The 27,324-nt window shown below is 36.1% G+C and overlaps 1 protein-coding gene across 1 annotated transcript in view; it reads right to left on the bottom strand.

The window, feature by feature from the left end:
* HCN1 (hyperpolarization activated cyclic nucleotide gated potassium channel 1) overlaps positions 1–27,324 on the bottom strand; it is a 450,862-nt gene that overhangs the window by 107,617 nt on the left and 315,921 nt on the right. The window contains exon 4 of the mRNA XM_013972798.2: positions 25,439–25,657. Within this exon, the coding sequence (XP_013828252.2) occupies positions 25,439–25,657 (219 nt within the window). The remainder of the gene's footprint in view (positions 1–25,438; positions 25,658–27,324) is intronic.

The raw sequence follows: 27,324 nt of genomic DNA, 5'->3' as shown, positions 1-27,324 counted from the left end.
GTTCTTGGCTGGGAAATCTCAAGGACAGAAGAGTCTGGTGGCCTAGGGCCCAAGGAGTCAAAAAAGTCGTACATGACTTAGTGACTAAATAACAACAATTATTTACATAAGCTTTATATAAGTGCATTAAAAAGATTAATAGTTTGAAATGAAGGATACTTTAAATATCACTGACATGCTTCTTCATTATTTCTGGTCAAAATATTTCTTAGTATTAGTAATAGCTTGATTTATTTCTGCAAGTCTTTCTAGTTTGTTTTTAATACAGCTGTTTCCATTTCACTGTGCTTAGCTTTCCAAATTAAAAAAAAAAGTGAATATCTAAGGATACACAACAATTACTAAGAGTAAAGATCATCTGGAGGCTAACTAAAAGAAGACAATGAATTAATGACTCACCAACAAATTACCACGGAGAAGCAACATATTTGGTGAAGGAGCTTTTACAATGGTTAAAACTTACATTCCTTTGGATTAATTTGCTTTTCAAAAAGTGAATAGTTCTAACAAAGATATCATTCCTTCTATACAAATTAGAAGTGTAATATAAAAGAAGATTGAAATACATGTTATTATAGTACTTATCAAGTCTGACATCATGTGGTATTAAGAAGCAATGAATCAGCACACACATAAATTAAGCACAACCAGGAGAAGGCTGTGGCACCCCACTCCAGTACTCTCGCCTGGAAAATCCCATGGATGGAGGAGCCTGGTAGGCTGCAGCCCATGGGGTCGTGAAGAGTTGGACACGACTGAGCAACTTCACTTTGACTTTTCACTTTCATGCACTGGAGAAGGAAATGGCAACCCGGTCCAGTGTTCTTGCCTGGAGACTCCCAGGGATAGGGGAGCCTGGTGGTCTGCCGTCTATGGGGTCACACAGAGTCGGACACAACTGAAGTGACTTAGCAGTAGCAGCAGTGAAAACCCATGTTTCAGACCCAAGTATTGATATATTGTCAGTTTTACCATGGACAGTTTAAGTATCTCTTTTAATATGATGGAGAAGTTACATTATATAACTATTACCATAATTTTTAGTAAATACCTGCCAGAGAGTAGGGTAGCTACTCTGGTAGTATCAGTAACTGGTAGCTCAGTCGGTAAGAATCTTCCTGCCGTGCAGGAGACTTGGGTTCAATCCCTGGGTTTGGAAGATCCCCAGGAGAAGGAAATGGCAACCTACTCCAGTATTCTTGCCTGGAAAATCTCATGGACAGAAGAGCCAAGGTAACTGTCTATGGGGTCACAAGAGTTGGACGCAACTTAGCAACTAAACCACCAAAGAGAGTAGGGAGATGGTATTAGAAAAATATGTTAAGTATAGCACTGTAGAATAAGAAAAAGTTTAGAGGTCTTATTTAAACAAGTCCCAGCCTTTAACAAAAGGTGAATACTGGTGACTGATATTAAAAGCAAACACACACACATATTCATGTTTGCATTCTGCATATACACATATGTACATATATATATCAATATACAGAAATAGACTTCTGAACATATGTTTATATATGCAGTCCACTTTGAACAACAGTAATCTGCACTTGCCATGACTTATTAACATCTATTGACCCTGCTTTAAATTTGATAGCAAACCAACATCATGCATAATAGTATCAAGGGAAAGAAAACACTTTCAGAAAACCAGTCATGGGATTTATAAAAGAAAAGGATTCAAACTTTATAAACTCTAGCATTATGAAACTAATACTCTTTTGTTGATATAATAATTGATTAGCTTTCCAGAACCAAATCAACATCAAAATTTCCAAATTATTTCCTGAAATGGTGAGAGATGACAAAGACTTACAATCTAACTAGCAAAAGTGCCCTATTAAAGTGAACTATTTGGCAGGACAATACAAAGCATGCTTGTCAGGGAAACATCTTAGCATAAGATGAAAGTAACTGATTATTAAAATATTGGACCCACCACAAGAACAGGGGCATCAGATACAATATGAAGGTGAGTCAACACATATGTGGTATCAGAGTCACCATTAGTCAAAGTGAAGAAGTAGATCCAATAAATGTGTGAATGGGTCATCATCGGATATCCACAGTCAAAGACAGGTGAGCAGAGACAGTAAAACGAAGCAGCTTCCAATTCTGTTCTATTCAATCAAAAAGGGGCCAGGGTTTTACATGGTTCCTAATAATCAACAAGATTTTTTTGTTAAGTTATCCTGACAGGAGTAGATCTCATTTCATTTGGTAAGTATTCATAGCCTCAAGTTGTAATTACTCAAAATCATCTGACGCTTCAAGATGATGACACTAGTTTGATCTTTCTTCTTCTCAATGCTGAATGATCTTAAGGAGATACTTTCAATCAGTAGTCATTGCCAATGAGAATCATTTTTAGCCAGGCATTTTCCTATAACTCAGCTGGCAGCTAGAGTGGGTTATAGGCATTTTAAATAGAAATGAGAGGTGACAGAGAAATTTGGAAATTATTCTAGTGCCCCTCTTCTCTCTGCATCAACATTCATTGATAGAGAATGTTGTCATTCTCTAGTTTTCTGGCTCTGAATTATATACATATAATTTATATATAGTGAAGTCCTCACTGTATATTTGCACACTAGTGTTTTTTTCAATCCATATTTATATATCCAATTGCTTAATTGGGATCTCTGCTTGGACATGTAATAAGGCTCTCACATTTAACACATCCAAAGCTGAAATTTCCCCCTCCCCATCTCATTTTACCATATAGCACAAATGATGGCTTCCTACCAGTAGCTGAGACCAAAACACTGCAGTTGGCTTCCTCGTATTTCTTCCTCTAATACACCATTTTGATAGGCAAACCTTATTTGATGCACATTACTTTTTTCTTTACTGCTTTACTGGAGTATGTGTGTATGCTCAGTCACTCAGTCATGTCTGACTCTGTAATCCCATGGATTGTTGCCCACCAGGTTCTTCTGTCCTTGGAATTTTTCAGGAAAGAATACTGGAGTGTATTGCCATTTCCTCCTCCAGGGCATCTTCCTGACCCAGGGATCAAACCCACGTCTCTTGCATCTCCTGAATTGGCAGGGGGATTCCTTACCACTACACAATATCCTTATAAAAAGGGATAGTTTGGACACAGAGACAGACTTGCACAAAAGAAAGATGGTGGGAAGGAACAGAGAGAATGCTGAGGCTGATAGAACTGATGAAACAGGTCTGCAGCAGATTCCCCATCAGAGTCCTCAGAGGGAATCCCTTACTGGACTATAATTTACATGTAATAAAACTCACACTTTAAGTGTACATTTTCATGAGCAGTCATTACCATACCCAAATTTTTGAACACTTCCAAAATCTCCCTCATTCTCCCTTGCGGTCATCCTAACAGTCCTACCCCTGGTCCTAGAAAACTACCAATCTGTTCTCTGTCACTTATTTTGCCTTTTCTATAATTTTGCAATGATGCACTGATACAATATGTAATCTTTTGAATCTGGTACTTTTTTCACAGCATGATGTTTCTGAAGTACATTCATTTTGTTGAATATGTCAGTAAATGTTTTTAAAATCGCCAAGTAATAATCCTGGGTGTGCTTTTTAAATATGTTCACCCATTCATCCCTACCTATACAAACTTAGTCCAAGTCATCATTATCTCTTATGTAGTTGATTTCAATAAACTTTTAATTGGTCTCTAAATAATAGTTAACTTTTGACTATAATCTATTCATAAGCCAGTAACTAGTACTTCTAAAATGTAAGTCTGACCATGAATAAAACCTGGTTTGTTTCATAAAGTCTGGCCTTGGTTAAAATCCTCCAAGTATTCTCATCTTAGAGTGAGCTGAAAGCTTTCAGTACCTACAAGTTCATATGAGTCCTGGCTTCCTCCTGCTTCTCCTAGTACCATTCTCCTTGCTCACTGAACTGATCTGACTGGTACCTTAAACCTGGAAATACAGGACAGAGTACAAGAGCATCAGAGAAGATATAGAATTATATATCATATATACCTGAATCATAAGTTTCCTTCAATGGTGAGAAATTCAAAGCCTTGTAATACTAAAATGAGATAAATTGTAGAATATATTATAAAATTTGAATTCAATAATAAATTTTCATATTGAGACAAGTGGCTTTAGTTTATACTCCAAAACATTCTAGTGTATGTGTTTAAGTTTCTCTACGCTTTAATTGTACTTGGTAAAGAAGTGTAAAAATCATGGACTTAATTGATCATTCAGGAACATGAGCATAACAAAATTTAATTACAGCTTAAGCTGAGCTAAGGTGATGTAGGAGAAGCTCCAGGAATAGACAGTGTTAACTCTGAATGTTGTTATATCAAGTTTCCAAATTAGTAACAACAATGACAGCACGTTAATATGATACTATGTTAGTGGATTCAATGTTTGATGAGAATTTTTCTTTCATTGTGTGGAATTCAAACAAAATCAGCTAATTTTTATTTTAGAACAATAAAAATGGTATGAGATTTATCTTTCCTTCAAAAATATAACACCATATTCATGTGGTTCTATTTCTCTACCAATAGAGTATGTTAAAATACTACAGTGTGAAAAACAACTACTCACATATTTATTTAATAACAAATATATTTCCCTAATATTATCAAATTAAAAAAAAAAGAATGGAATAAAACCCTTGAAAATGGAAGTAAATTTGGGATCTGCAAACTACCATAAAATAAAGTGTTAACTATAACACAACTCATTCAGATTCCCAATTTTCCAAACTTAAAAAAAAAACTCCAGCACTTAATATTTTTCTGTACTAATGCAGATATTCTTAGTGCTTCAGAAAACACTGAGTACATCTCCAATAGCATACTATAGTTCAGATGAGGAAAACTGTTGAAATATAAATTGTTTCACATATCTTCTCTACTTTAGCATCAAGTTTAAGAAGAAGGAAAAGGAAACTGGAGCTTATAGATAAATGAAAATATAAATGCTTAAATAGAAACTACATAGATTTTTCTTGCTGTTTGAAGATTTTATGATTATAAATTGTTTTCCTAAAGCAGACTAATACTTACTATTTATTAAATTCATATGCCTCATTATTCTTCTCCAAGTAATTTCTCTAGAACTCTGTTAGACTGTAGGAAATTGTTAGTGAAAGAGCAGAGACCAGAAAAATTTTCTCTTAATTGCAGAATATGTTCTAGCCAAACACATAAAAATGCTAAAGATAACTATTATGTATATTTAAAAAATTAAAAAGCAGTAGGACAGTGACTAAGCCAAGTAAGCCATTTAATAACTTAGATTCTCCTTTTTATTCTTTTTATTGACATTCCACAAATGTATATCTGTTGAGGAGTCCCATGGTTGTTTTATTTCACTCAAGTACATAAGGAAGAGGGGAAAACTCTCTAAAGGCTAGGAAAGACTGAAAAGGAAAGACTACAGAAGAGAACATGCTGAGTCAGCAGACACTCGGATAAAATGAATTATTAGAAAGCAATCCATGTTTTTTAAATGTACTGGGTGATGATAACAATAAAGAATAACATTTTTATGATGATTTACAGTTTACAATTAGAAAAGACTCTGATGTTGGGAGGGATTGGGGGCAGGAGGAGTCGGGGACGACAGAGCATGAGATGGCTGGATGGCATCACCGACTCGAAGGACCTGAGTCTGAGTGAACTCCGGGAGCTGGTGATGGACAGGGAGGCCTGGCGTGCTGCAATTCATGGGGTCGCAAAGAGTCGGACACAACTGAGTGACTGAACTGAACAGTTTACAAAGAACATTTGTCTTTCTATCTACCACATGAGGTAGGCAGAGTAAACCTGGTTATGTTTCCAACTTCATGGAAATACTGAGGAGGTAAAAAGGATGTCTAAGGCCATACAATAACCTCCTTGAGGAGCCGAAACTGAATCGCGTCCTTCACACGCAAAACAGATGCCATGTTTTCTGTGGATTATGTGTTCCATAATGTTAGTGAAGCTAGTGTATATATGTTGTAGCTTCCTGATAGTATTATCTTTGAAGGCTTCTGTTGATTCAGATGTGCAGCCCAGGTTGAGAATTACTGATCTAAACACTAAGAAAGCAGTCAGGAATTTGTAATGTGAGAAAAAATATACATAGTAGGAGCTGTTGAGAAAAACCCACTTTCCTGGAAAAGAAAAATTTTTGGAAAGAAAGAGTTTGACTTCTTTGTTTAGCTGTCCCTGGCAGAACTAGGGACTGTGGTTAGGAGCTGAAAAGAGAGATGCCAAATTAGTAGATGGCTTGATGTTCATAAAATTAAAACATTTCAGAAGAAATGTGTGCCTTGTGAAGTTGTAAACTCTCTCTTAAGGAAACTGCTCAAGTAAAAATGAACCAAGGGAAATGGCAGATACCAATAAGGAATAAATTGAAAGACATGGCATCACTCAAAGACTCAAGGTTTTGAGACGGTTAAACAGTTTCTCATTTTCTTAAACCTAATTTCCATTCCTTAGTTCATGATTAGTTGAAATTTTGTGCATTGGTTAATGTGTTAAAAATAAATGTTTTTGTTTTAAAAATGGCTTCTGAACTCAGTCATAAAATTTAAGGAAGAGATGTGTTTCCATGGACTGAAGAGAATGCCTCATGTCCAATCTAATTAGTAATTATGCACTGGCATAAACAAGGACACCATGAAATATGGCCAGTGAAGTTCAAACAATAAAAGGGCACAAAATTAAATTATTTACATAAACATACTAAAAGTTTAACTACAAGGAAACATGAAGATACTTCATTTACCCCCAAATCTCAAAGCTAAAAATCTCTGCACAAATATTAAAACTCTGTGATTTTAAATCTTTCTCAAACCATTTACTTCCTGATCAGGAGTAAAACAGAGCATATTGAACATAATTTAAATTGTTCTTGATGATTCATGGTAAGCATTATAAAAAACGCTTCCTATACTATACATAGTTTGGGAGTTACTGCCTGGATTTTTCCATATTTCTGGATTGCTTTTTCCCAGGGTGTCTGCTTCCTTTCTCATCTCAGAGGTTCATTACGTAGTACTGTTGGCTTTCCATTAAACTGTCCTTGCTTGCTGCTATTGGTGTTTTTCTACCTCCTTTCTCTGTGATCTAACCTATTTTAAACTGTAACTTTCCAAATAGTTAAGGGTCTGGATTGCACATAATCACCCACAAACTCTAAGGCCTAACTTGTCAGACTTCTTGTTCAAACTAACCTAGAAACAATGGCTTTTGGAAAAACAGATAAAGATATATTATTTAGAATTTGAGAAGGCAAGAAATGCAAACATTTCTTTTTCTGTTTAAAAAATTTTTATTTATTTATATCATTGAGATACACACGATTTACAATATTGTGTAAGTTTCAGGTGTACAGCCGAAGTAATTCAGTTATGCAAACACTACCTACATGTTGACAACTATTTCCCTAAGATTCAGGAGCATTTTAGCTTAATTATTTCTGGTTTTGTGAATGACCTACTTAAGACAGTTGGAAGTCAGGTAGCTGTGTGATTGGGTGTTACTATAATTGTGTAATGCCGTAACAAACTAGGTTGCAGCTACAAACCCAAAACTAGTGGAAGAAAATCCCCCAAGAGGGGTATATCAGAATATAATTCTTAATATTAAAAATGTTAGCATAAGTCCTGAAAGTAATTTACATAGAATAAAATTTAAGAAAGAGAATTTACTCACCCTATATCCCCAAATATTTTCCCCAATATATACTCCCAAACCATTACAAAGTATTAATGAATTACATTTATAAGAGTGACCCAATAGGCATTTAAAGCTCCTTTTGGGTCATCCAAGGGAAATTAACATAAATGTAGTACAAAAGGAGACACTCAGAGCTCAGGGCATATACAGATAATAGCTTCTAATCCTGTCATTTTACAGATGAAGAAAAGAGGTCTAGGGTGGCAAATTTATTTATACTAGTTTAACATCTAGTTAATAAATGTCAGGAGTAAAACCAGGTTTCACAGTTCTTAATGTAGTGCCTCTCTATTATCTCCATGACCAGCATACCATTCAGCATATTTTATTATTCTTTGGTACTTTGAAAAAAATAATTATTGAGTCAAATTCTTAAAGCTTTTGCTATGGTTTGAATATTTGTATCTCCTCAAAATTCATGTTGAAACCTAACTCCAAGGTGATAATATTAGGAGATGGGGCCTTTGGGAGGATGGAGTCCTTATGAATGACTCAGGTTCAATTCCTGGGTCAGGAAGATCCGCTGGAGAAAGGAATAGCTACTTTCTGCAGTATTCTTGCCTGGAGATCTCCATGGACAGGGGAATCTGGTGGGCTACAATCCAAGAGTCACACATGACTGAGTGACTAACACTTACATACTACGGATATATTTATATTTTATTTTGGAGTCAGATGATCATAATGGAAACTTTTTTGTTATTTACAACATAGGAAACTTTCTGGGACTAAGAGATTAAGACATCCTGTTGCTTGTTCAAATTAAGGTTAATTTCCTTATTCTTTGTAAAATTAGAAAATATTCAATGCTATTTCTTTTTCTAGAGAACACAGCCCAGTCAAGAGAAGTGTGCTGTGAGCACAGTAATTATTAGCAGCTATCTTCAGCTTCACTGAATCATACAGTGTTTTCCTTCAGAAAAGAGCTGTTATGATACTGCAAAGCTCTTTTCAAGGTTACAAAGCTAGATTCCTTACACAATTTCTTAAAATTAATTTCTTTAGGAATCTTATTAAGTATAGGATTATCAGATGCATAAGAATAAGTAGTTTATTAATGGGATATACTCTTCATAAAACTTGATACCTCTGAAAATAATTTAATATTTTTTTCTGGAAAATTTCAAGAGAAAATATCAGAACTCACCGAAGTCTAACATATAAGAATTTCAGGTAAGTTTCTATAGAAGTAATAGATCCTAGGGTGCCCTTTCTATCACTATAGAAACATTAGGACCAACATTATCACTCAAATATTCTAGTAAATTGTAGAGATTATTATACCATGATACATTTTATATGAATAATGCCACTATGTCTTCTTTTAAATTATTGTAAAATGTGGACTAATTTTCCTGAAAAAAAATTACTATTTGATAACATGAGTATATAAGTTCAAAATCTGCAACTAAGTTTCAAATTCCATGAAGAAATTTAAAAAAAAAACAAACATTAACTTTCACTCATTTATAATAATTGGCTATTTCCAGCTAATGTCAAAAATACATACTATTTTAAAATATAAAATATTAAAATACTAACATAATATTTCCACAGATTTCTTCCACAGATTTCTCTAGATAAAAAATCAGCTTACACAGTATCTCAGCAACATGTGCAATTTTGCTAGCAAAACTCATGAATTGACTTATTTACATTCTCAACCAGTGAAATGCCTGTGTCCTGATATGTTTTATAATCCATTTATGCCACTGTTCCTCCAGCCATTAAAAGAGTAAAATAATTCTTTTATAGATTTGTTGTGAAATTCTCTGATAAATACTTAACAGCTACAGCAAACACTATCTTTTAATCTATATATTACTTAGGGTTTTTGTAAAGCTATATACAGTGCCAAATACATCTTCAAGGTTTAAAATTTAATGACAAGTGTAATAAGATATTAATAACCCTCACAGACATCTGAATGTGTATGTTACATCAAAGTTGGCCAAAGAAAAACTTTGGAACATGATATCTGTGGGATATTATTTTATTGTCAATAAAAATCAGAAAAATAATTTTTAAGTGAAAAGCTCTTTATATTTGGTTTCAATGCTCACTTACACTCTAGTTCACCAAATACAGGGTCTGAACCAAGGAAGAATGTAATTAATCTGCTTATAAAACATTTGACCTAACCACTTCTGCCTTTTTAAAAAAAATTGTTTATATAAATGTTACAGTCTTAGAGTGGAAATTTTAGCTAATAGTGTGGTCTTCTTTGGATGTCATCATCTGCTTTTGGAGCTGGAAGAAAAGCACAAAGACTGAGCTGCAAAGTACTTCTGAAAATTTTATCCTCCTTAGTAACATATACATGCTTTCAAAGCACAGTGAATTGAAAAATAAGAATGCTGTTTTTTGTTAGTTAGATGTGTGAATATGAAATGTAACTTAACATCTCTCAATCTAAACCTTCTTATCTCTAAAACGTGAATTGATTGAGAGTAAAATCATAATAAAGGGTTTCCTGGTAGCTCAGGCGGTAATGAATTCATCTGCAATGCGGGAGACCTGGGTTAGATCCCTGGGTCGGGAAGATGCTCTAGAAAAGGGAACGGCTATCAACTCCAGTATTTTTGCCTGGAGAATCCCATGGACAGAGGAGCCTGGCAGGCTACAGTCCATGGGGGTGCGAGAGTCGATCAGGACTCTGAGTGACTAACACTTTGAAAACCATAATAAAGATATCTAACTAGAAAAATCTTCCTTCTTTCCAGTTAAAAGCAAATAATTTAATTTAGCTTTTAAACTAAGAAAATGTTTATGCTAATTTCTCTGCTGCTGCTGCTGCTGCTGCTAGGTCACTTCAGTCGTGTCCGACTCTGTGCGACCCCATAGACAGAAGCCCACCAGGCTCCCCCGTCCCTGGGATTCTCCAGGCAAGAACACTGGAGTGGGTTGCCATTTCCTTCTCCAATGCATGAAAGTGAAAAGCAAAAGTGAAGTCGCTCAGTCATCCCCGACTCTTAGCGACCTCATAGACTGCAGCCTACCAGGCTTCTCCATCCATGGGATTTTCCAGGCGAGTCCTGGAGTGGGTTGCCATTGCCTTCTCCAGCTAATTTCTCTAGATAGTACTGAAGATCTGGATGATAATTTAGCCATTTAAAAATGCAGATATGTCTTGTTGATCAGAAACAAGTATACTGCCAGGTACTTCCCCAACAAGGATAGGTTTATTGAGGATCAGCAGAAAACTGCAGTTTGGGGTCTGCAACCAAGACGAGCCATGTGCAAGTCCCTGCATAACAAGGGGAGGGAAAGGAAGGTGGAATGGCTAGGGTAAAGCAAGAGTGCATGCTTTTCGTGGCTGATACATAGACAGCAAAGAAGAGCGCTCTTCTTCCTTTTGGAATCTGCTATTGCTCTGGAGTGTGAGATCCCCTTTCTGGTCTCCCAACTCTATTTAATCAAGGTTTCTGTTTGTTAGTTTTTTAATAGCTCTGTTGTCATTGTTCAGTTGCTAAGTTGTGTCCAACTCTTTTGGGATCCTATGATCGGCAGCCTGCCAGGCTCCTCTGCCCATGGAATCTTCCAGGTAAGCATACTGGAGTGTGCTGCCATTTCCTCCTCCAGGGGATCATCCCAGACCAGGGACTGAACCCGCATCTTCTGCATTGCAGGTGGATTCTTGACCACTGAACCACCATGGAATTTCCAATAGTTCTCCTAGATATATTCTAATACTGATGAGCCCCACTGCACTCTCGTTTTCTTTGTTATGATTCATTATAATTGTGTAGATTCACTTTCCAGTTATTAATATGTAAATCTGAGATGATAAGGGGATGCTGTTTTATAATATATTTATAAAATATGGTGATATTCTTTATGCTAGATTTTTTATATTGCTAATTTCAATCACTGTGACTGCATAAATACTTTATTAATGTTTCAAAGTTTGGAATCTAGTCATCTGACTCATTTATAAAAAGAACAGAGAACTGATTTGTAAATTTAACGTCTTAAATTTTGTGATTTCTCCAACATACAACTTCCTGGAGCGTGTATGACTAGAACGCTATAATATTGCCAAGAAGGGAAGAATGAATCATTCAATCAGGGAACAATGTTTCAGTAACGAAAAGTTCCAAGATGATTAAGGCTTTTATCCTTTCACCCTTTAAAAAGTTTAAATATATTTTAGAATAATTATTCTTCGTAAAATTTTCTGACACTTTAAGTAATGTTTGTGTGTGTGCTCAGTCACTCCTTCGTGTCTGACTCTGTGATCCCACGGACTATATCCCACCAGGCTCCTCTGCCCATGGGATTTTTCCCGGTAAGAATACTGGAGTGGGTTGTCATATCCTCCTTCAGAGGATCTTCCCTACCCAGGGATTGAACCTGTATCTCCTACATTGGTAGGCAATATTTTTCTTTACTACTGAGCCACCTGGGAATCCCAAGCAATGTCTGCCACCTTCAAAAAAGTGTCCTTCAGTTTTTTTTTTTTTGTTTGTTTGTAGAATTTCTGGTTTGTTTTTAAGTACTAAATATTGTGGCTGAAAACTATGAATGGACTACATGGAAAATGCAGCTAAAAATAAAAGGGACGGTTAGATAAACTAGAAAACAAAATGCCACAACTATCATCTTACCCTGGAGCTCCATGAGGCTGTCTGAGAATGTATACTTTATTGGGAGTAGTGTGAACTGTGGATTACTGTCTGGGTACTGACATTGTATGATTTGGAACCTCGTCACCTCTAACAGCACCTATGACCCCAAATTCTCATGTCTGTAGGGCCAGCTGAGCTTTACAATCTGCATGCCAGATGCCAGCAAAACAGAAAGAACTCTCTTTGTAAAACACATTTTATGTGTGTGTGTGTGTTAGTCGCTCAGTTGTGTTCAACTATTTGCGACCCCATGGACTGCAGCTCATGGCATCTGGTTCCATCACTTCGTGGCAAATAGATGGGGAAACAGTGGAAATAGTGTCAGACTTTATTTTTGGAGGCTCCAAAATCATTGCAGATGGTGACTGTAACCATGAAATTAAAGGATGCTTGCTCCTTTGAAGAAAAACTATGACCAACCTAGATAGCATACTAAAAAGCAGAGACATTGCATTGCTGACAAATGTCCATCTAGTCAAAGCTATGGTTTTTCCAGCAGTCATGTATGGATGTGAGAGTTGGACTATAAAGAAAGCTGAGCGCCAAATTGATGCTTTTGAACTGTGGTGTTAGAGAAGGCTCTTGAGAGTCCCTTGGACTGCAGGAAGATCAAACCAGTCAATCCTAAAGGAATTCAGTCCTGAATTCATTGGAAGGACTGATGCTGAAGCTGAATCTCCAATACTTTGGTCACCTGATGTGAAGAACTCACTCACTGGAAAAGACCTTGATGATGGGAAAGATTGAGGGCAGGAAGAGAAGGGGACGAAAGAGGATGAGGTGCTTGGATGGCATCACAGACTCAATGGACATGAATTTGCAAGCCCCGGGAGTTGAGGAAAGACAGGGAAGGATGGTGCTGCAGTTCATGGGGTCACAGAGTCGGACATGACTAAGTGACTGAACTGAACTGAACTGAACTGTAGCTTGCCAGGCTCCTCTGTCCATGGAATTCTCCAGGCAAGAATACTTGAGTGGGTTGCCATTTTCTCCTCAAGAGGATCTTCCCAACATAGGGATCAAATCCAGGTCTCCTGTATTGCAGGCAGATTCTTTACCATCTGAGCCACCAGGGAAGCACATTTTATAAACTGATCCAAATTTGGTGGAGCCCAGATGCTGGATGGGAGTCCTCCAATCACAGCCTGATCTAACTCAGTTGAAAGCTACCCTGGCACACAGGCGAGTTTGGTCCTACACTGCACTGGGCCACAGCGCTGAAAGTGGCTTTTATCTTTTCTTGTTCCTGATCTTGTTTACAGCTTTTGTCCTCCATTCCTCTCCATGCACCTACTTTTAGCAGCTTTTCGTCTACTTTTAATGTGTTGCTTTTTCACTAAATTCAGGGCTGGAGCTTAATTCAGGAAGTCATGATTACTATTAATTTGAGCTCCAAATAAGTGAGATATTTCTGTTAATAAACAAAAAATAATTTGATCCTCTAATGATCATCTGACCCCTGGGAAAGTAAAGAAGAAATCATACCATTGAAACGAAATTCAGTATTTTATGTTCTCATTGGGAAAAAAAGTTAAAATAATCTATTTCTGTCATTTAACTGACATCACAGATCCTCTTTAATTTTCAATTAATAAAAATACAATACTAAAGTTGAAGATAATTTTTCATAAAATATGCTAATGCTAAGTATTTCAATAGTGACTTTTCCTCAGTTGCTTAAAATAACTTTCAAAATTTTACTTCATTAATTTTAATAATAACTTGGTGAATTAGGACAGCAAGAAATCTTTTTAAATGAATATACTATTCTAAGATAATTTCTCTTGGCAAAGCTGAAGTAGTGAATATGGAATATAATCATCTATCTTATGCTATCATCTAGATTATAGTATGTCTTATATTATTACCTGATAATGCTCAATATCCTATCATTATATATTAGATTGATAACATAAGACATACTTTAAGTAAAATTTTTGTTATTGTGTTTTGTTATTGTTAACAGTAGCATAATAATAAACACAATAATCATATTGCATTTTGTTCTTGGTAAATATTGTATAATTTAAATAAAACAATGTATCTTTTAAGTAAAATATTTAGTTCAGTTCAGTTGCTCAGTCATGCCCAACTTCTTTTTGCATTAAAGTGGTTTACACTTGTTTCATTTATATATCAAATGTTCTAAAACTGTATTTCAGGTTGAGACTATCAGTATACTCAATTCTGAATTCATGAGTTCTTATTTCATTGAATATATTCTTCAGACAGAAAAAAAAAAATTTCTGACTTTAGATAGAGAACAGTCAATGCTATGTTATGACACATCTGGTGAAACTCTGTTTTATAAGAATTGTTTTTCATTGAAAATGACAGAAAAATCCACATTGATAATTCAGTATGAATGATAATCAGACCACAATTGAAAAGCAAGAGTAAATAAAATGATTGGTACCTAATTTTTGAAATAATAGATTTTTAAAAGTAATACATCTGTTAATAAGGTATAAATTCCTCTAATGTTTCATTTAAAGATACTTCATTACCCTGGTAGATAAGTTACGGTGCATAAAAAGCATTCAAGATAACACATTCCGAGTTTACCAACAGATGGCTCAATGGAAGACATCAGTTCTTCCCTCCATTTTATTCTTCTTATTCATCTCTTTATTCTTCTTTATCATCTCTTGTTCCATATATCTCCTCATTCTCTATTATCTGTCTTCTTATAGTGTCAGGACATATTCAAAATCTCAATGATTCTCCATTACTTATCAAATCAGTACAAATGGCTTTAAGCCTTGGATCTACTACTATTTTTCAAGTACTTCATAACCCATCCAAAATGTATGCTTCCTAGAAAATCCCAAGTGTTTTTCTGACTCCTCATTTTTACTAATATCTGTGGCAGAGGCCATGAATTTCACACCTAAATCCATCTTCTGCCTCTTCCATATCGTACATAATTGCTGCGGCTGCTGCTGCTGTCACTTCAGTCGTGTCCGACTCTGTGCGAGCCCATAAACAGCAGCCCACTAGGCTCCTCTGTCCCTGGGATTCTCCAGTCAAGAATACTGGAGTGGGTCACCATTGCCTTCTCCAATGCGTGAAAGTGAAGTCGCTCAATCATGCCCGACTCTTAGCGACCCCATGGACTGCAGCCTACCAGGCTCCTTTGTCCATGGGATTTTCCAGGCAAGAGTACTGGAGTGGGTTGCCATTGCCTTCTCCAACATAATTGCTAACTGGTTGCAAAGTTGCCCAGCTAGACTAAATGTCTCCTCTTCCTTGAGAAATTCTCATCAACTGAAAGTTTTCAACAATGAGATGTGAGTCGAAGTCACGTGTGTGTCCTTCTTTCCTCTTATGAGCTGGAAGGCAGACATGTCCAAGGCATAGAACATGCAAACTAGAACAATACCCTAGGGAATTGCTTCTTGAAGGGTTGTCTCTGGACCAGAAGCAGCAGCTGAGATACTGTTGGAAATAAAACCTCTCAGGCTTCACCCTAGACGTAATGAATCAGAAACTCTGGAAGTGGGGCCCATGAATCTGTTTCAACGAGCTCTCCAGGTAATGATGATTCATAGGAAATGCTGGGAAATACTGTCCCAGGTGACAATGGAGGAACAACTTGGAAGAAAATGACCACCTGGAGCAGTGCCATCCCACTGACCTGGCCTCTCATCCCGCAGAGCTTTTTAGCAAAATGATGCAGTTCCTTAGGTCACTAAATTGTTGGATCATCTTCTTACAGCAGCTCAGCATTTGCCCCGAGTAGTATTTATTCAATGTGGAATGGCCTAGTAGTATTTCCATCCCATTCAATACTTTTTTACCTGGAAATCTGAACTTCTACCTGGGTGTCTGCAAGATAGCACTGGTGCCTTTACATAATGACAAAGAACACTAGGTTATGTTTGCTATCCTTTAATCTATTATGCACACTGAGGACTGAACACTCTTTTAAAAAATTACATCTAACGTACCACTCTTCTGCTTCAAAGTTTTACCAGACTCTCATAGCATTTAGCTAAAATACAACATAGTTAAGTAGGCCTATGAGGTGCCATCCATCCTGACCTAAGTCAGCCTCTCTAGTCTCGTCCAGAGCCGTTTCACTTATCTCTGAGTTCTAGACACACATTCCTCTGTCTGTTCCTGAATCCTGACGAATCTTTTCACACTCACTGCTTTTTCCCATGCTGTTTACTTCACTATCTTCTATTCATTCTTTAGATCTCTTCTTAAATATCATTTTTCTTCGCTCCCACTGTATCCCACATGAATCAAGCCAAAGACTTAAAATCTCTTAGCAGAGAGATTAATATACATTTCCATTCCGAGCACTTAAAATTTTTATAATAATTGATTGCTCTCAATAAATCTTGTCACTGTGTCATGCTCCTCGCCATCCCACTGTGCTATAAGAAACATGATGAAAGAAGACACCATATATACTTGCTCACTTTGTATGCAAAACATCCAGTACCAGACCTGTCACATAGTAAGCATTCAATAAATACACATCAAATGGATAAAAACTGGATTCTGTGAGACTCAACTCATATGACATCTTTTTTTTTTTTTTTTTGCAGGGAGACATATGTTTTATTTATTTTTTTTTTAATTAGGTAATTTCTTTTATTTTTTTTTAAATTTTTTATTTTTTTTTTAATTTTAAAATCTTTAATTCTTACATGCGTTCCCAAACATGAACCCCCCTCCCACTTCCCTCCTCATATGACATCTTAACTCTGAAGACTTTCTCGATCCTACTTAGTTAGAAAAGACTGTTGTTTCCAGCAATTTTATTGACCCAAGGGTCCCTATCTACTTAAAAGGTTGGCCTTCTTGTTCTGTTAATATGTTTGTGCTAGTAATTCTAACAGTAAGCATTTATGAAGTGATCTTGCTCTTGCACCCTAACAATCTCAGTTAGGAGTACAGCATATTTCATGTACTACTGTGATTCACTTCCTTAAAGGACAGTTTCAATGACTACCTCCCATTGCTAAAATTTTGCAAGGGATATCTTTTTCCTAACACAAAAGTCTCATCATTCCAGTCTTGAAAATTATTCTTAGGCAGAGCATAACCCAATCTTATTTCATACTTTGCCCATCAAGGTAGTTTTCACTGCATTCAAACTAGACACCTCAATATCTAACACACATAGCCACCTCTGGGCCTTTGCATCTTTTGTTCCTGTCTGTCAGGAATCTTCTCACAATTAGTGCTGTTTTCTAGGACATTTCCCCCATGGTGACTACTTCTGTCTACTGATTTCTTCTGCAATCTTCAAGGCACATTTCAAATGGATCTCAGTGATCTAATTAAACAAATGCAAATCCATGCAGTATTTCTCGTACATTGTGGGATTTTGTCAGATTAGTGAATCTTAGTGACAATCTTTTGCCCTATAAAGATGCTTAATAATGTGTTTATGTGTTATGACATATAAGGGACCAAACACAATACATCAAAATACTTGAAACACTGTCATACTGAGTGAAATAAGTCAGAGAAAAACAAATATCATATGGTATCCCTTAGATGTGGAATATAAAAAACAAATGAGCTAATCTACAGAACAGAAACAAAGTTACAGATGTAGAAATCAAATGTATGGTTCCTGGGGGAAAAGGGGAGAGGGAGGAATAAATTGGGAGATTGAGATGGACGCATACACACCACTATACATAAAGAGATAACTAATAAGGACCTTGAGTGCCGAAGAATTGATGCTTTTGAACTGTGGTGTTGGAGAAGACTCTTGAGAGTCCCTTGGACTGCAAGGAGATCCAACCAGTCCATTCTGAAGGGGATCAGCCCTGGGATTTCTTTGGAAGGAATGATGCTAAAGCTGAAGCTCCAGTACTTTGGCCACCTCATGCGAAGAGTTGATTCATTGGAAAAGACTCTGATGCTGGGAGGGATTGGGGGCAGGAGGAGAAGGGGACGACAGAGGATGAGTTGGCTGGATGGCATCACAGACTCGATGGACATGAGTCTGAGTGAGCTCCGGGAGTTGGTGATGGACAGGGAGGCCTGGCGTGCTGCAATTCATGGGTTGCAAAGAGTTGGACACGACTGAGCGACTGAACTGAACTGAACTGTATAGCACAGGGAACTCTACTCAAAACTCTGTAGTGGCCTATAAGGGAAAAGAATTTTAAAAAGAGTTGATATATACATATGTATAACAGACTTCCCTGGTGGCTCAGATGGTAAAGCGTCTGCCTACAATGCGGGAGACCGGGGTTCAATCCCTGGGTGGGGAAGATCTCCTGGAGAAGGAAATGGCAACCCACTCCAGTATTCTTGCCTGGAAAATCCCATGGATGGAAGAGCCTGGTAGGCTACAGTCCACGGGGTCACAAAGAGTCCAGACAGGACTATCACATAACAGATTCACTTTGCTGTACATCTGAAACTAACATAGCACTGTAAATTAATTATACCCCAGTAATTTTTTAAATTAAAAAAAAATTAAAGGAGGACATTCAAATGAAAATTCACAGATTTCTAAAAGATAATATCCATACATCAATCAATAAAAGAAAATAGTAGAAAATGCAACTCTACTTTACAGCCATTACAAGAAACTGTCAGATATACTGCCAATGGTAAATGTTACCTGCAAAGAACTAAATGAAGGATTGGTGAGGACAAACCTTTAGTAATTTTACAGTTCTTATTCACAACAAAGATGCAGGAAATTTCAGCACGTAATATGGAGTTTCATACAGAAATTATCACTGAATGAAAGAGGTACCAGTGGGATATATTAAAATACAGAGATTGAAAATCAGTGGTAAAATAGAAATTTACAACTGGCAAAATTCTATTTTTCTTCTTGGTTAAATTAATAGCCTCTAACTCTCTTTCTCATTGATTTTGTTCAGTCGCTAAATGACGTCTCCATGGACTGCAGCACATCAGGCTTCACTGTCCTTTATAATCTCCAGATATTTGCTCATACTCATGTCCATTGAGTCAATAATGCCATCCAACTCATCCTCTGTCACCCCCATTTTCTCCTGCCCTCAGTCTTTCTCAGCACCAATGTCTTTTCCAATGAGCTGGCTCTTCACATGAGATAGCCAAAGTATTGGAGCTTCAACTTTAGCATTAGTCCTTCCAATGAATATTCAAGGTTGATTTCCTTTAGGATTGACTGGTTTGATGTCCTTGCAGTCCAAGGAACTCTCAAGAGTCTTCTCCAGCACTATTGTTCAAAAGCATCAATTCCTCAGTGCTCAGCTTGTTTTATGGTCCAACTCTCATATCTGTACATGAAAAACCATGGTTTTGATGATACATACCTTTGTCAGCAAAGTGATATCCATGCTTTTGAACATATTGTCTGGGTCTGTCATATCTTTCCTTCCAAGGAGCAAGCCTTGTTTAATTTCATGGCTGCAGTCACCGTCTGGAGTAATTTTGGAGCCCAGGAAAATAAAATTTGTCATTGCTTCTATTTTCCCCCCTTATATTTGTCATGCAGTTATGAGACTAGATGCCATAATCTTAAGTTTTTTGAATGTTGAGTTTTAAACCAGGTTTTTCACTCTCCTCTTTCACCCTCATCAAGAGGTTCTTCAGTTCCTTTTTGCTTTCTGACTTTAGAATGGTATCATCTGCATGTCTGAGGTTGTTGATATTTCTCCCAGCTATCTTGGAATTTTGCATAATGTAATCTGCAAATAAGTTAAATACATGGGATGACAATATATAGCTTTGATGCAATACTTTTCCAATTTTGAACCACTCCTTTGTTCCATGTCCACTTCTAACTGTTGCTTTTTGACCTGCGTACAGGTTTCTCAGGAGATAAAGTGGTTTGGTATCCCCATCTCTTTGAGAATTTTCCAGTTTGTTGTGATCCACATAGTCAAAGTGTTTAGTGTAGTCAGTGAAGCAGACATAGATGCTTTTTGGGAATTGTCTTGCTTTGTCTATTATCCAACAAATGTTGGCAGTTTGATCTTTGGTTCCTCTGCCATTTCTAAATTCAGCCTGTACATCAGGGAATTTTCGGTGCACATACTCATGAAGCCTAGCTTGAAGGATTTTGAGCATTACTTTGCTAGCATGTGAAATGAGTGCAATTGTACGGTAGTTTGAATGTTCTTTGGCTCTGACCTATCTTTAAAACAGTACTTATAGTTAATGTAAAAATGTTTCTCCCAGTGGAACATGTAAAGTATTATTTGCCAGGAGCCTGATTTGTTAGCAGCTGAAGTGGCAAAATGAAGCTAACCCCAGGGCTGTGGCACTGTTAGTTTTCTATGAGAAAATCTCACAAATATTCCCAGTCCGAGAACCGTCCTGGCCTGACAATGTTTGGCAGTACTACCACTTTAACGTATCTGAGTACAATAAATTCAGCTCCTGGGAAGCAAAAGTATATAGAATAGCTGAATTGGAAACTTTTCCAACTAATTAAGTAACCATGTGGGATTCTGCTCATAGCATTCTTATTCGTAGCGGAAGAAGACATTCATTTACAAATAATGAAGAAAATCATATGAACTATTTTGCTGAATACACATGAATTTTAGAGCTACCTCTTCCCACTAAGAATGCTTCCAATGAAAATGAGGGCATCAAGTCAGTTTTCCTTTAAATACGGGGTCAGTTCGATTTTCAAGATCATTATAACTTCTAAGACCTTTTGTTTTTCTGACGACAAATACTATCACAACAAACACTATCACAAGTTTACACAGCCAGCAAACCAAATGAGAAGCTCAACTGACTAATTTCTTCACATAATGAAGATGGGATGCAAAATAAGAGGCAATCTTTTTCTTTTTAATGGAATATTAAAGTATCATTAAATATTAAGTATTATTTATAAACCATCATGGCCAATGGCCATTACTCCAATTTTTTTCCCCCTTTCATCTGCCATTACTCTAGTCATAGAATGCTTTTTCGAAATTGAAGACTCAGAATCACATGACAGTCCTGACAATCTCTCCCATCCTTCTTTCTGAAACAAAGGGTTTCCTCATGGCTTAAAGCAGAGCACCCTACTGATCAATCCAGGAATCAAGAAATGGCTTCAACCCCAGTGAAAGATATTCTGATAATGTATCTTTTACTTACAGGAAACCAATCTCAGAATTGCAGAAGGGAAAGCATATTGAAAATTTACTTTCCAAAACACGACCTGTGTGTAAGCCAAATGCATACATACATACATAAGTATTTGCTGTAACAGCTGAAGCAATATGTTTACACACATATAAATAAACAACAGGATCAACATTTTGAAAAAGATGCTCTCATGTATATTCAAGTGACAGAATTCAAAAATTTCGAAGGATAAACTTATTCCCATTTATTTGCTAGAAAACACAGTTGGACAACTATAAATATTCTTAATCCTTAAAGTCCCCTTTGAGCATCACAGCACTGAGGTTTCTGTGTATGGGGGAGGAAATACACAACAACAAAGACTCAGATCTTCCTATCAGAGTATTATATTCCTCTGGAACAGATAGAATATACACAATAAACAGATCATTATAGGTTAGGATAATTAGGGAAGGTATCACAGTCTTCCACAGGGAAGGGCAGAAACTGCGTAAACAGGAAAAGGGGTAAAAGTATGTCAGGAGTAGGATGAAAGGTATGGGGGCGCATCAGAATCATTTGGTTTGTTCTGAGAACAGTAATATTCTGGTTGGAAGAGAGACTTGGCTATGAGATCCATGTTGGTTTGGCACCATTCTTTCTCCAACAAATTATTTTTGAAGGGTATATTATCCATAATCAGTTCATTTTAAATGACCTGAAATTTGCTTTACTATAAATGGGATTTGACTAGTTCAAAAATGAGAGCAGGCCTTAGTGCCTAGTGTTTTGTCTTTGTTCATAACATTACCTTACACAAATTTGGAAGACTAGATTGATTAAAAATATTTCTATGGTTAAGAAGCTTATATGATAGTCCTGGTTACAGTCTTTTATTATAAGAAAGAATAAGAATCTATGGATTATTCATTAAAACAAAAAAAAACCCACTTGCTTGAACTGACTAGGTTTAGAATATAACATTTTTGATATGATTACATAAAACACACAACTGCATGATTTCATTCAGGATTACATAATTCACCTTCATGGTTGAGAGACTACTTATGTTAAACTATATCTTCTCATTCCAAAGGGATCATAAACATTTGCTGACATGATAAAATTTTGTCCATTTGGATAAATTTATAATGTTATATTTATTATCATTATTAAACTAAGAATCAGTAGTTTTTTTTTTACAATTTTAGGCAACATACACAATATTTGAAGCCCAGAGCAGCACTGGCTTACTGCCTCATGCTCTATCATTAGAAAGGACAGTCTATTTAAACAAGTCATTCATTGCTGAACCTGCCTTAGATTAATATACACTTCGTTTCTTGGATTCTGAAGCTATTCAGTATATAGGTTATTTCAATTTGATAATTTCCTCATACAATTAAATATTTGTCATGTTCAAATTTCACACTAAAAATCATGTATGTCAGGTACACCAAGGTGAGTTGAAAATTTCTTATTCTAAATTCATAATGCACTTTGTGTTAAAATTTTTGCTTATTACAAAGGAAAACTGCACACCTAAAGCTGCTTTTACTAGAATTATTTGACGGGAAAGAGAGTGACAAGTTTCAAAATAATAGTAGGCTTCCCGGGGTGTTGAAGTGTAAGAACTGAGACACAACAGTATAAAGATACAGAGTGATCTAAAGCAATTTCATTTAAAAAGACTAGATGAACTGTGGATATATCTAGAAAAGGTAGTACCTACCCAAGGTCAACTTAAGAAGATGGAATGCTCACTGTGGGGAGTATGTCTAGATAAGGCATTTCCCAAGTGTTCATGGATCACTTAAAATACAAGGGGGTTTGGCAGAGGGCAGACAAAATGTTAAATGTTCAGAGCACACATATTAATAGCAAAAATCTTTTCAGTTCATTGTTTAAATCAAGATGTACAAACTTCTCTGACCAGGAAACAATTAAATAGGTAATTCAACAATGAACCAGCTCTGTGACAACCTAGAGGTATGGGATAGGGTGGGAGGTTCAAGAGGGAGGAGACATATGTATACTTATGGCTTATCCATGGTGATGTATGACAGGAAGCAATACAATAAATAAAATTAAAAAATATACTCATGTGTGTATATATATATATGTATGTTTATGATTTATTTATATTATCTGTGGAGTAAGTTTTGAGAAGAACTGAGATTTTAAAATAAAAGGTCTAAAAATCTGCTAGATTAGGATTTACTCTTCCTTCCTCATGTTTACTGAGTTGCTAACCTGAGATATCAGAATGCTGGTTATGTAACAGGTTCCCTCCTACACAGGTTTACAATTGTAAATGGGGATCCAATGAAGACTTCTAAAGGTGTCAATCTCATTGAAGGTCTACAGAGGTCAGAGAGTAGAAAGAGAACTTTCCTGACAACAATAGTGAGCAGACCTCTTTGAAGGGAATGACTGCTCTTCTGTGAGTCCCTTCCCCAGCCTGCTTTGGGATAGGGCTGTCGGAGGGCTACCTTCTAACCCTTGACCTTTCAGGGGGACGTCAAGAAAGTCGCTTGGAGATCTTTGAAATAAGTTCACACAGTTAAGAGACATGAGTTTGGAGTCCAGTTCACATCTGAGAACATGCAAATAGCCTGTGGACACTGGGGTGTGACTCTGCCAAGAAACTGAAGGCTAGACACAGGCTCTTCATCTTTGGTGGAGGAAGCAGTCATGCTGAGAGATGGGCTAAGAGATGGATGCCTGAGGGCTTCTCTGTGGACCAGATCTGAGTGATGCAGCAAGGCTAGCCTAACATCTTGGGTCTCATCCAAGAGCGGCTCCTGGCAGAGCACAGAGCCCTCAGCAGAAAGAGGCTGGTGATGCCTGCCAGGTTCTCAGGGCCTCTTTTAGGGAGACGCAGGAGAGGGACTCAATGCCACTCACCTAAACGACCAGCTGTTCCTGACTAAATTGTTTCAAATGTCAGAAAGTAACAAAAACTTATTCCAGTATCCTTTATCCTCTACCAAACCCTCATAAGATCAAGAATTTGATGATGAATTATGGCAAACATAAAGTGTTGAAAACTTCTGTAAATAAAGTCACAAATGAAATGACCTTTGCCTGTTTGGTGAGGAATTTATGAGTCTAAGCTGTTATTACTCATCAGGAGACATATTCTAGAATTGTTTGAACCATTACTTTCAGATATGCTTTTTAGCAAGGTGCATATATATTATATATTCTATCATATTCAACAGAGGTCCCACACTAGAAATTCTTCCTTCAGTTATAAAACATTCTTATTTGTCAGAAAGTTACTGATGTTTGTGAAGAATATAAGTACTGTCTGATTATCCAATGTCTAGTACCAACCAAATAATTCATCATATTAAAACAAAATCCAATGAATAAATCAGTGCACAAATCTACTTTCTCTCTTTTGAGAAAAGTTTATGTTGTGGGGAGGGAGGTGGGAGGGGGGTTCATGTTTGGGAACGCATGTAAGAATTAAAGATTTTAAAATTTAAAAAAAAATAGTACAGCAATCATTTCAATTAACACACTATGCATGATAGCAGCTGTTAGTATGCATTTTAAAGACTGGAGGGTATGTGATGACTTATCTAGATATAAGGGCAACATATGTTCAGCTATGTATATGGACTTAATATAAATTATGATTGCAACATGCAGAGAGGCAGAGACACGTGCAATGCCCGTCTCTCTGCATTTAATCAGCTCACATTTTTCTAACATGTACAGCAGAAGTCTTTATATTATCGTAACTGTTTAAAAATTACAGAACATGAACCATGACAACACCTCAAATCAGCTTCATACATTTGAAACATGGAGCTATTTTTTTGTGAATGAAAATTCAGATTTTTTTTTAAAAGAAAATATGTATTTAAGAGAGAAACTGGAAACAAAAGCTATGAGGACCATCTTGAAAAAACTTCAAAATGTGAAAACATTGTGGTTTCCTCCTTTGAACATTTCAGCTCATTATAGTTTCGATACAGGGCATAGTTTATTTATCTGAATACTATTAATTAAATTGACAAACTAGCTGGTTGAATATATTAGAGATAAAACTAATTACCTTCTCTTGATATTGCCGCCTTGAGGAATCCAAAGACTGGATTAGAGCTGTGGCGTGGCCAACAAACATGGCGTAGCAGGTGGCCCCAACGATCATGCTCAGCATGGTGATCCACAGGTCAGACATGCTCACTGGGGCTTGGGCTCCATATCCAATGCACAGCATGTGACTCATCGCTTTGAAGAGCGCGTAGGAATACTGCTTTCCCCAAGAATCATTCTGCAACAGAAGAGAAAAAAGAAATAGCGTGAACCATTAGGATAGCAGAAGAAAAATGAGTATGACCGATACACAGAAGCATTATAACAGTCTTGTAATAGAGCATTTACACAGATACTTCACCCCAATAGTTAATCAAAAGACCCGATGTTTTTCAAAACTTGCTAAATATAATGAAATCGAAATAATCTACAGTTAAAATATGCAATCCTAGTCAGTTTTATATGTTTTTAAAACTAAAAATTCCTTTTGGGACAGTGGTGTGAATGAATGTTGATAAGCTCATTTTAAAATTTCCAGGAAATCTGTGTCATTCTCTAGTAATATGCTGATTAATATGAAGTACACAGGCCTAAGTATAGGAATTTTTATAAAAGCTATCGTATTAAAAATTTGAAAGTCCAAATGATATATTTGTATAGACTTCAATGAATACCTCAATACCTTACATGAAAAATTAACATAATTTGGTAATACAGATCTGATAAGTGAAAAGACTTCCTTGAAGCCTTCTCTGAGTAATGTATATTGAAATTCAAATGTCAAAGTTGATGATGGATGAATCTTACTGGCTTTCTGTAGAATAATAAAATAAACTAAGCAAAATAATATCTTGGAGGACACTAAAAAAAAAAAAACCGCTGACTTCTGAGATTAGTTTTTAGATGCAATTTCTGATGTCATTTCAAAACTATCTTAAGCTCAATTCTACAAAAATAAGTTATTCAATATATCTTAAATATTGTCTGATAAAACTTAAAGAACTTTTTTGATCAATGTATCAAACTGCCTAGTCCAGGATTTACCGCATTTATGAGACTCAGGGTAAAATAAAAATTTGAGGCCTTTTCATTTAAAATGTAGAGGGGGGGAAGTATTGTTGAAGATAATATATAAAGAATTTTCCTTAAAATATTTTATTCATTATAAAATTTGGGATAATAGTGCTAGTTGAGTAACAACATAAACTTATAAGTGAAATTCTGGTATCATAATTATATATAATACAAGTAATACTATACTATTATGATATCTTGAATGATCATACAATTTTTATGGCTTAGTTTTCTGACAAATTCATTCTTTATATCATCAAAATTTATATGATTAATAATTTCATCTTCAATGATAAAACTGAAAATTACATCAGTTCCTTTTAGCTAATGCAAGAGCACAAATAATTTCTGATACATTTTTAATTTGGGGGAAGATCTTTCTGTTGATGCAGCCTTTACTGGAACTGGAGTATTTTATAGCCTGGGGACAACATTAGGATGAATGTTTGATAAATTATTTTAATACATAAATTTTAGTACATCTGGAGCTGATGATTCTCACGGAATAATTTCTAATAAATGATTTAACTCCATAAAAATCGTATTCATGAAACTGTGTCTTATTTTTAAATTACAGTTTTTAAGATGACTGTAAATGAACATGGACATTGTAAGAAATAATAGAGAAATATGTACGATTCATCAGTTTTTCTTAAAGGTGAAATCTTGCAAACTATAGAGCAATGTTACAACAAGAAACTGACATGAATATAATCCACTGATCTCATTCATATTTCACTAAACGTATACTCATTTGTATACACAAATTGGTTTTAATAGTTTTATTACGTGCATCGGTTCCTATATTCATCAACACTGTCAAGATACAGA

Source organism: Capra hircus, chromosome 20 (genome assembly GCF_001704415.2).
Source record: "Capra hircus breed San Clemente chromosome 20, ASM170441v1, whole genome shotgun sequence".
Classification (NCBI taxonomy): domain Eukaryota; kingdom Metazoa; phylum Chordata; class Mammalia; order Artiodactyla; family Bovidae; genus Capra; species Capra hircus.
The sequence above is the reverse complement of the archived record's forward strand: the minus strand, read 5'-3'. Positions and strand labels throughout refer to the sequence as shown.